This window comes from Thermobia domestica, chromosome 5 (assembly GCF_964235325.1).
Source record: "Thermobia domestica chromosome 5, izTheDome1.hap1.1, whole genome shotgun sequence".
Classification (NCBI taxonomy): Eukaryota; Metazoa; Arthropoda; class Insecta; order Zygentoma; family Lepismatidae; genus Thermobia; species Thermobia domestica.
Genome location: NC_137458.1, coordinates 174,804,322 through 174,816,504, shown reverse-complemented (window position 1 = coordinate 174,816,504; position 12,183 = coordinate 174,804,322). Strand labels below are relative to the sequence as shown.

Genomic DNA, 12,183 nt, shown 5'->3' with positions numbered 1-12,183 from the left:
CCTGCCGAAACTGCGATTGACTGATACAAACGAGGGAGAACGAGAGAACTAATTGTTGTAGAAGGGTCGGGTCAAAGGAAATAGTGCATTATTGGAGCTTAGGATTCGATTCATGTGTAAATGGATGAGGAATAGTGGCAGCGTAAGGATATGTTCACACGAAATGGACATACTCTTCGTGCCGGAGGCAAATATCCGACGTTGAAGCTGAGTTGTAATTCCCGTACAAAGAACCGTTTAAAATATCGGGAGCGAACAACATAAATACAGGATGTACACAGTGGTATTTGTTTGGAAAAGACATGGTTGCACTAGCTAACGATAGTACAAATGGAGAGGTGTTATCATCATCATCTACTAGACTTGGCGACTACTAGCCACAAGAGAGCTCCTATACCCCACAGCTCGAACATTGTTGATATGTAAACATTACCTTTTAATATCATCTTTGATGCATCGTGGTTGCGTGGTAAAGCACTCAGATCTGAATCCAGGAGTCGTGGAGTCGATCCCAAATCATGTAAGGTTTCGTGTTCGATGACATCGTTGTACTGATGTCTCCGGGTTTCTCCTAGTTCCGTATTCCACGAATTATTGTAAATATCAGCATACCTGACTTTCAATAGCCTCAAGTTGCGTTTTACTCATCTTTCGTGACGCTGTGGCAAGTACAGTGGTCCACACGCAATCTTTTGCATAAATCTTTTCTTGAAAGCCCTGTTTAGTAACCCACACCAGAACAGGTTTCGTCTTTTTCAAAGCGTCATTCAACACCCATCCTTGCTTGAATATCATATGTTACCTACGTTATTTGCTGCACACCAACAGAGGAAACAACAAGAGTCTCTATAGCCGTATAACCGCTGTATTACAATGCTCGGATGTCATTTACGTCATCGTTTGGCAGGCGAGTGTTTCGTTCACTAAACTGAAGAAGGCGTGTTTCTATTCCGTGGGTAGTCTCTCAGTATCTGTACCTGTGCGTTGTCTGTGCTCTTGGTCGGTAGCAGGATTAGTGCGGGAGTGAAATGGAGTTTGTTTGAAGAACTTGCAGATCGTGATTTTTTTTTAATGGGTTAGATAATGTAAAAAGTCATGCAATTACAAAGTGGTATCACAACAGGTATCCAGACCGGCGACATCCAAAGTACTCCATGTTTTCGAGGCTATTTCGGCGTTTACGGGAAACGGGACATTTGCGTCCATTACGTCACGACCGCGGAAGGAGACGAACAACCAGGACTCTGGCCCTTGAAGAAGAGGTTCTTGATCGTGTGACAGAACAACCTTCGGCAAGCATTAGAGCATTAGCACATGAAGTGGGAGTTGAACACAGTACTGTTTAGAGAGTACTCCGTGAACAACAACTACACCCCTGTCACCCACAGAAAGTTCAAGACCTGTATCCTTTAGACTTAGCACCCCGTGTAGTGTTTACTGGATGGCTAGTGCAGCGCTGTTTGCACGACCCGTACTTTCATGCCGCGATACTCTTCACAGATAAAGCATTTATACGAGAGAGAATGTATTCAATAGCCGGAATAGTCATGTGTGGGCCGACGAAAATCCCCATGGTACCATTGTGCGTGGACGTCAACAGAGATTGGGGCAAATATCTGGGCAGGCATCGTCTGTAACAAGCTTATAGAACCATATCTCTTACCACCCCGCTTAACTGCACCATTGTACGCATCAAATAATGCACTATTTCCTTTGACCCGACCTTTCTCCAACAATTCGTTCTCTTGTTCTCGCTCGTTTGTATCAGTCAATCGCAGTTTCGGCGGGCTATATCTCGGGATTGGTGCATTTCCGAAATAGGGATCCGTCTCTCGAATTGCTTTCTGTGTCCTTTTCCATCTTCCCGGTACGTTTTACCCAATGTTTCCGATCCCAACATCTGTCATATGAGCCCCCCCTTGCGCCACCACTGTTCCTCATTGATTTGTACACTCATGTCCAAAATTATTGTCGCATGTTTATAAATATGTTTTTGTAGGAATATAATTTGGTAACGAATTCGCCCAGTATTTCTTATAATGTTAGTATGTGTATAATCGGCAAAGACATGTATGTGGCAAATTTCATGTCAAAAGAGCAGTAAATAAGAACAATAAAACGAAAATAAAATTTTCTTCTCCATTTAGCAACATTTTATTTTACTCATTATAATTTTCTTATTTATAATTCTTTTGCTATGAAATTTACCACAAATATACATTTTCTAATTATACACATGGTATCAGTATTAAAAGTACCCTGTAAAATCATTACCAAATTATATTCTTACAAAAAGACAGTTATAGATATGCGACAATAATTTAAGACATGAGTGTACATGAATCGAATCTCTAGGTCAAATAATGCACTATTTCCTTTGACCCGACCTTTCTCCGACAATTCGCTCTCTAGTTCTATTCATTTTTGTTCTATTTTGGTACATTGTCGGCGGGCTATAACTCAGAACTGACTCATTTTCGGATAACAACTTCTTATCTTAAATTACTTCTTTTGTCATTCTGTATCGTCCCTTGAAGTTTGACCCATCATTAAAGATACACCCTGTATATATATATACATATATATATATATATATATATATATATATATATATATATATATATATATATATATAATATGCATGTTATGGTAGTAGGCATATATTTTGTTTTGGCAATCTGACAGTCTAAAATAATATTCAATAAAGTGTATATCATTAGTTCTACTTCTTCATTTTTCTTGTAGAGCTAGGGATTGTCTAAACTGTACTTAAGGTTGTCCGAAGATAATTAAAAATGGTTTAAAATTATCCACAGATTTTATTTTATAACTGTTTTCCCATACAGAATTGTCAAAAACACGTTTTGTCAAATACATGAACTTTAACATGAAATATTTTCCACTTACTGTCATTTGTCCAAACATAGTAATGACTGCATACCACATTACTCTGTGGTTATAATCTTTTGTAATGTGGTATAACTGTCATGACGTTATAACACTGAAAGGTAGACAAAATTACGAACATTTTTCCTTGTATAACTTGTCTCACTTTTTACGACCCTGAGGAAGAGAAACAGAAAAATTACATTTAAGAGAGTGCAAACAAAAAGTTCGTGTTCGTACTTGTTTACATCACTACAGCAGTCAGTCGTGACGTTCTAATACTCAGATGAGTCCAAATCTTCGAAGGTTTGTACAGGCGAAAGGAAAAGACAAAACAGAAAACCCAAGTTTACATACAAAACATTAGATTATGATAATTTTACTTCATCATTCGTATAGTGTATGCGCCCCAAGTTGAGAAGTGCTGGTGACTTTTTCACTTATTTTTCTTGTCTTTTCTTCTTTTTTTCTTTTTTTTCCCTCCAGCATACAGGAGTCTTTAGTTAGGGTTATGGACTTTCTGCATTAACTTATAACTAGTGTTTTGAAAGCATGGTATGTCAATCTTGTTGACAATTAGTGGTTGGTATATCGCTAACCATTACATCAGAAATTGAATGTTGCTGTCCTAACGCCCGTTTAAAGTATACATTAATTTGCACTATTTCTCTTTAATATTTATATTTTTTTTTAGCATGTTTAACTACATATCAATTCCCTCCTCGCTGGTCTAGGGGCTAGCGCACGTGCCGTTTGATAAAGTCCTGGGTTCGATTTCCAATGGGTACATCGAACTCACTACAGTGATTCAGATCTCACTTTAAATTGTAAGTCTCCTATATAGCTTGCAGCCGACAGGACATAAATACAAATCAATCAAGCAATCATATACCTCGTAAGACCTCGTAAATTCAGTATAGGCTTATCATCAACATACTGCATTCAAATACATTAGTACAATGTGTATAACGACAAAGTTTATCAAAACTATAGTTCATAATTGTAAAGTGCTTACAAATTCCAGTGTAAACACACACAAGATAATCTGGATTCGATCGAACAGCGATAATCTTCAGATTTTTAGTTAGAAAAGTAATATAAATACTAGGTATGACAGAAAGGATAAGAATACATGAATGAGTCTCATAAAATACAGAAAAAAATCATTGAAATGATTGCCAAAGGATTGAGATATGAGGGGAAAACCTATGTTTAACATTAACTAAGGTATTCTACCATTTACCATTAAAAAGAGTTCTTGTCAAATAAATAAATAAACTTTTTAAAATTACATTTACTTTATATATAATACAGATACAAGGTACGGCTGCGGTAAAGGTAACGCCCTTTTTCAATTATTTAAATTTATTACACTAATTAAATGTTTGAATAAAATAAAATACACTAGTTGCTGAGAAATTAAGTACTGCTCCATGAAAACAACACACACCACTCATTGAGATTAATTAACATTTTCAAAATGCCCACCTTCTTGTTCAATACAATGTTGAACCTTATCAGCAACACTTCTACAAACTTTATGACACATTTGTACCTTAATTTCAGAAAATTTGTCGGAAATTGCTTCTTTTAACTCAGGAATTGTTTTTGTTTTCAAGCTGTAAACACAATCTTTCAATACACCCCACAAGAAAAGGTCAGGTGGTGTTAGGTCTGGTGACCTTGGTGGCCACTCGATTCCTCCACGTCGTCTTATCCATCTGCTCTCAAAATGAACATTAAACCATTTCCGAATGTTTAACGCGTAGTGGGGCGGTACACCGTCCTGTTGATAGAAAATGTCATTCTGATTTTGAAGTCGGGGCCAGAATTAGTTTGTAGCGTATGTAAATACTTATCTTGATTAACAATGCCATCAAAGAATATTGGCCTTATTGTTTCCATTGAAAAACTGTAACTCCTGGTAAGTTAACATCTTTTTCTAAAATGACATGTGGGTTAGCATCGCTACAGTGTACAATTATAGCGATTGATGTGTCCGTTCAACTTAAAGGTTGCTTCATCTGATCACCATATCTTATCAAGAAAAGTTAATCTTCATTAATTTTGTTCATGAAAATTGTACAAAACTTGAACCGTATGTCTTCGTCTCCATCATGCAAACTTCGTTTCACACGAGGGATGCAAGATCTTAACTTAAGTTTGTTTAAAATACCTAACTCTTGAGACAGATGTCTACTGGATTTTTGAAGAATGCTCAACAATGATTCTCTTACTTCTGCACATTTTCCCACACTTGTTGCTGAAATTAGCCTACCGGATCTTGGGTCATCATTTACGCTACCTGATCTTTCAAATTTCCGTATTAAACTTGTGATGTTTCGACTCTGCACCTGTGAAATATTGAATTCGAAAGCTAAGAAATGAGCTGTTCAGCCCATTTTTCTTGTTTTCGTAGTAAAACTGAACCGCTTTCACTTATTGTTCCTTTGTTAATCGTAAAGCCATACTTATTTCAAATTCCTACAGGAAAAAAAATTGTAAATATTGTAAAATTAAACAAACAAAAAATATAAAAATAAAAAATTTTAAGATTAAGATTCTGAGATAATGACAAGTTGCTGTAAACTTCTGTTGGTTTTACTTGAAAAAAATGTAGATTTGCACAGTTTCTTTCATGGACGAGGCATTTTCGAAACGTGCTTCTCAAATATAGTAATTGCAGGGCTCATAGCGAGTCACTTTTTTAACTAAAAGTTACTTTTTTTCAAATTTGTCACTAAAAGTTACTTTTTTGGGAGGTATAAAGTGCCTTTTCGTGTGATTTACGTTTTGCATTGGCAATTTTCTAAGAAAAATATTATAAAAATAAATGGAAAAAGGCAGAAACTTGTTACTCATTACTTTCTGAAAGCTTCAGTACTTGCTGCCGCATGTGAAACAGTCAGCTTTATTCTCACTTCAGCTTTTATTCTTTCTAAAGCACAGTGGATGGTTGGTGGATGCTTAAGCTCTCAAGGTGGAGTTGAGAACTCTTCTGTGTCTATTCTTTCTTCTATCATAATAGTCTTGGTTTTCTCTTGTAATAGTTAATGCTCCGCTCAACGTTGTGTGTGTGTGTGTGTTTGTGTGGTTCGTCATGTTCGTCTTGTGTTATGCTTCTTGTATGTATGTTCTTTTTAAGAGTAGGTGATGAATTTGAATATTTCATGACTTTGAGAACTCTCAATGCTAAGTTAAAGATAATGTCTATGATGAAGAAATCCAGAAATAGGCCAGAACTGGTTCCACTTACTCAGAAGTTTCTTACATTTGCTAAGTCTGCTTACCTTAACTACAAAGCATACTTAGAAAACTTAAGAGAGGAGGAAGCTCAAAAAGAAGTAAAGAAGGAAATATGAAACAAAACAACAAAGAGAGAGGTGATGCAGAAATTGACAAAGTAAAAAAGGGGGATGATGAAATTTTGGTTATTTTTTTGGTCACTTTTTCGTTTGCTTTTGGTCGCTTTTCAACTATTTACAAGAGACCAGAACACTATGAGCCCTGTAATTGTAGATAAATAACCGTGGAAGTACTAGACTTACAAAAGTTGACATGAAACTCATATGAGAATGAGAACATAATTTTAATTGCTGTTTTCTGAAGGCATAAGGTAAACCTACTAAATATAATATCCTAGCAAACCACTTTCATCTAAAGCAAAATAATTACTTTTTTGCTTATAACAAACATTTTTAAAATTGTTGAAATAGTCGCAAAACACTACTGTGAGAACCGAAAATGTGAGGAGACTGCAAAGTTCTCATACTAGAATTCAATACAACTAGCAAACCCGCACGCCCTGCGCAAGCGCAGGACACTATTGTTGTCTGAATGATTGAATATGATACATAATTAAAAATATTTATGGCTAGCAAAGTAGTTTTAATAACACGTTAATAATATCTTTAATTAAGAATTTCTCTATAATTTCTCGAATCTAAGACGCACTCCAATTTTGCTGGGTCAAATTAAGGAAAAATAGTAATATGTTTCGTTTTTACTATTACTACAGCACTCTTTGATATTGGTCATTTTCGGTGATTTTTATATATCCCTCTCCCCTCCCCATGTACAAGAGTTTAGTTCTATTTATTTTTATATATTAATCTTCCCTTTGTTAAGTGCAGGCAACTAGGGATATTATAGATTACTAATCGCTAGTCCTGCACCATGGAATATTGACACCTGTTTCTAAGTACATTTAAAATATTAAAACAATTTAGATAATTTTAATCAACAAACGATATCTAATAATAACTTCAGCCAAAAAGGTAGTAAGTTATATAATTTGCACAGTTGCCAACATTCCTGTATACGTGGGTTCAGATTTTAAGTCACTTTCCCCGTTAGCGACGCCTCCTGGATACATGGATTTACGACTTCGTATTATCTGTCATTTCAATATTCAGGAGAGTTTTCCACCAGACATCAGTCAGACATAATGTTGCTCAATCTGAAAGGGAGACATTATTACATAAATGAGGTACTCACCTAGCGGCTAGAAGAATCCGAGTACAATAGATGAAATCCTTTTATGAGCTACATACATTTTTATTCAATACTGAATCATATTTGACATATTTTACTACTTTATTTATATAGCGCTTTTAATATGAATTTTCACTGCAGCAATTGAAGATTTATCAATTTTTTTTTTAAAAAAAAAAAGATTATTGTGTTTTCATCTTTGTGTTTTCCCCTAGTCCCAATATTGATATCATATACCTGTTTATTCATAATACGCATTGTTTCAAAGTTTATATATATAAAAACTTTCCAGGCTCGAACTTCATCTATTAAAATTTGATTGAGATCGATCGAGTGGTTCAAGAGTATTAACTCACGAACATGGTCACTTTTATTTTTATATTTATTGATTTTTGTATATCTTACCCTCCTCTCTATTCCAGCATGAACGTCATCAATCTTGAAAATTTGATCGAGATTAATCGTTTGGATCAAGAGTTATTAAGTTTTATTTATTTTTTCTATAATTCCCCCCTCCCCTAAGTTCTACCATCAAAGTGAATAGCTAAAAACACTCCCAGACCAGAACTGCATCTACGTCAGAAATTTGATCGAGATCGGCCGGATGGTTCAAGAGATTGAGTCACAAACATAGTCACTTTCAATTTGTATCTGAAGTTTTTTGTTCACAGACAGCACTAATAATATATAGATAAAGGTGAAGCATCTGCAAATTTCTTACAATTTTCTGGTCTCTTCATGTTTTCATTCTTTTATTCTGTAAGTTTTCTACTGCATAATACGACTCTTCAATACAAAGCATTTAAATTACATTTACCAGGGCAGAAATGAGGATGGAAAGGCTGGATGAAAAATTAAAATAAATATATTATTTCAAAAATTTTGCGTCAACTTTGAAAAGTCTTCAACTATAGTTGTTGAAGTCTATTATAGAGTATGTAAGAAAATTAATTTCAAGGCAGCAAAAGAATCTAAAAATCTGAAAGTATATAGCCAACTTGTATTGAATCTATGGTTGATTGCTTTATATTGCTATGTTTAAATATTTCTCAGATTTCGGAATATTTTCCAGAGAATTTAGTCGTTACAATTAAAACATCTATTTAAATTTAAAAAAAAAAATCACCAAATGTATTTTATTGTAGTATTAAAATTGTAACATTGCAACTGTAAACTATTTTTCAATGTTCTAGTTTTATTTATAATCATATTGAAATTTAAAGGTACCAAATGTTTACAGTTTTGGAGTACCTTAAAGGTACAGCGAAGGACATGCCTAATAAGATCATTATCTTATTTATTGTAGAATATCAGTGTTCCTCTATATTTGAATAAAGAGGGTTTAGATAGCCTCTGGCTAGAAGGCTCACTTTTTGTATATGTGTGGTCACACCGCGGTTCATGGAATCCCGTTATTCTTGTCCTTAGTGTTGGATAAGGACGTAAAGCAAAAAATGACAATCTCAATTTAAGTATGGAATTTCTAATAATTATAGAGGGTGATATGATCCTTTGGAAGGCATGAAAGAGAAAGTTCAAATGAAGAAATGCTCTTTGCTTACTTTTATTTTTCTTATTTTCAGGTGGCCTTTGTTTGATTATTAACCAATTGTTGTGTAATTTACAAATTCCAAAATGTAAATTTAAAATATTTTGTTTTTAGGAAATTTTCATAATGCATTGAATTTATGCTGCAGAAACTTCTTATTCGGATAGCAGGATATAAAGTGTCTATAAAGCTAAATGCTCTATCTAATTTCCGGGAGAAAAGCTTGGAGAGAGACATCCTTCTGGATCAGTTCGATAGTTATTTTCAAATCTTGCACATCTGCATTAACAGCTGAGCGTTTCTATAGTGTATAATTTTGTAGTTTTCATTTTAACTAGATTTTTACTATGCTTAGTACGTACAATGAACTCGACAAGTGATCTCTCTCTCTCTATTTGCAGGTACTTGGCCCATAATGGGGAGATAAATACTCTTCGGGGAAATGTAAACCTCATGAAGGCTCGAGAAGGAGTTATGCATAGTTCGGTGTATGGAGATGAATTGAAGAAATTATATCCTGTGGTGGAACCAAACTTGTCTGATTCAGGAAGTGTGGATTGTGTTCTTGAATTTTTAGTCATGGCAGGAGGAAGATCTTTACCCGAGGTATTGGATTTTGTCTTTATATCAAAATTCGCTGGCTGACTTTACAGTTGAAATTACATGTGAAGTACTTTGGTAACATAGTAACATTAATAACTCAATTAACACACAATTATACATAAATGGGTCTCTTTCAACCATAACACTTCAAGAAAAGAACTTCTAACTACATATCGAGGTTATCCATTTTATTTTTAACAAGAGTTTGTGAGAAAAATGAAACTTATAAAACATCTTTATTTGTTAAAAATACCAGAATCGCTTGCTAAAGGCTGTTAATTCACTTTTATATCTTTAATAATCAAAATAAAATTCATTCTATAACTTTAATAATCAAAATAAGTTGTAGGTGTATTTCCATCTCTCTCTCTCTCTCTCTCTCTCTCTCTCTCTAGTGTTTCTAGCTCGCTTACAGATTTTATTAGTACAATAAAAGTATTCTTTCTCAGATATTCCATTCAGACTACTCTGTACGTGATACTAATAATTGATTGCTAGATTTAATTGTAATAATTATGGAGGGTTTAAACTGTATAAACTGATTATCATACAATATTTATCCCATTTACAAAAATCATGTTAGACCACAAGACATAAGTAAAATAATAATAATGTGGTGGTTACAAAAGTCAAAAATGAATAGTAAGATACACTACTTCCATGAATGATTTATCTATTCCTGATAGTATATAATTTTTGAGAAAAAGAAAAAGAAAACTTATGTTTCGTGGCTTACATATTGTAAGCCAGTGATGTGATGAGCTATAAAGTTGAAAGGAGTCATAAATTTATTATTACTGTATAAAATACATAACTATGTGTGGATTTCTTTTAGTTTAATAATGACTTAGTTAAATCAGTTGTTTTCAAAAAACAATAGATGATACATAGGATAGATGAGCAGTTTTCTAATTTATTTGGTTTTATTTCTTTGTTATTAAGAAATCTGTTGGTAGCAATAATAACGAGTTAATGTATGTTAGAGCCCTTCTAAGATGCCCTTGCTGGCGCTGCTGTCAATATGTGATTTCCCGTACCTTCCTCAAAAGAAGAGGGACAAGTTGCTGTGGCCGAGATCTTTTAATTGTTGGATATGTGGAAGCGTTGCCACAATGAATTATTTCACGGAATTCAATGTGCTCTGTCTTGTTAGACACTTTAAGTAGCCTACGATCTTCACTCGTCAAGACCAAATTACTGAATGACAAACTGGCAACACAGCTCAGGTCATTCACTTCTTTTCGCTACGCAAAGGTAGGGTTTCATCCGCCAGAGGGATGGCGGGGGTGGGACCGAAGTATAGTTCGCATAGTTTTCGAGGGCACAGGTGGAATAGACAGGCTCTATTAGTGTTGCACTGAAACAGTGACAGACTGTTGCACTGAAACAGGTAGAATAAGCTAGGATTATTTGCAAATGAGAAAAATGTTTGATCTGTTTCAACGTCAGATTACAAAATTGAAGATTAATCCCTAAACCAATTCATAGGACAATGGAAAAAAATGACAAATATGTAAAGTCTTTCCAGCCTTAAAACAAAGTAGACGTAAACAAAGCGAAATGTATTACTCCGCGGCTCACACGTGTTTCGGCAGCAAGAGACGTGAACAGCAAGATCGTCTGTTAGCTTGCTGTCGTCGGTTAATTTCCAAAGTGTAAGGCTACGGTTTGTTGGTAAATAATTAACGCATTGACACTGACTATTGCAATTTTGGAAATATTTATTTTCTTAAATCGTCATATGAACAAGTTTGCCTCTGTTCCTGTTGTCCTCTTTTCTGTTTTATAACACGAGACGAAGATAGGTTATTGTCACTCATTGTTCCCATGAAACTCTTCATTCTATAATTTCAAATGAGCGGGGTCGGTGCGCGAACGTATCCGCATGCGCAGTAAATACTATATGTCCAAGTACGGACGAGGTTGAAATAAAGCTACATATGTTGTTATATATATTTCGTTTATTATCACAAAATACAGGATAAATTCAGATATCTTTATTTGAAATTATAATTTCCGTGGGGATTATATTGCGGTATTATATTAGTGCAGTAAGACCAACAACCAATCACTGGTTATCGACCCACTGGTAATCAGGTGGGTTTGTTTACATCTACTTTTTCTAATCCTGGAAAGAGATTGGGTAAATTTCCAATGCAGAAAAGAAATACTAGAAAAAGTTAAAACGAAGCGGAGGTATTTCTCGTTATGTGCTACCCTTGTAAAAGTCCTAGAATATCAGTGTTGTTTAGATAGAAATATTATGCAGTTAGTTTTGTTTACTTAGCTTGAATACCGTATGCTTGTTAATTATATTGTTATTTATTTAATTTTATTTTTAAAGGCTGTGATGACTATGGTTCCTGAAGCATGGCAGAATGATCCTCTGATGCCACAGGAAAAGAAAGATTTCTATCGGTGGTCAGCATGTGCTATGGAACCCTGGGATGGTCCTGCATTGCTCACTTTTACAGACGGCAGATACGTTGGGGCTATCTTAGACAGGTATGTGTGTTACATCTTTTGGATACCTACGTCACAAAGTATAACTGAAAGGAAAAGCATTTCAGTAGATTAGTCACGGATGTAAATCGATACTGTTTTAGAGATACAGCATAGATGTAACCTTATCTGGTTTATTAGGTGTTCGA

General features: G+C 34.7%; 1 protein-coding gene across 1 annotated transcript in view; it reads left to right on the top strand.

Annotated features, from left to right (window-relative positions):
* LOC145686289 (uncharacterized) overlaps positions 1-12,183 on the top strand; it is a 310,924-nt gene that overhangs the window by 157,930 nt on the left and 140,811 nt on the right. The window contains exons 8-9 of the mRNA XM_081759425.1: positions 9,331-9,535; positions 11,877-12,037. Coding sequence (XP_081615551.1) covers positions 9,331-9,535; positions 11,877-12,037 — 366 coding nt within the window. The remainder of the gene's footprint in view (positions 1-9,330; positions 9,536-11,876; positions 12,038-12,183) is intronic.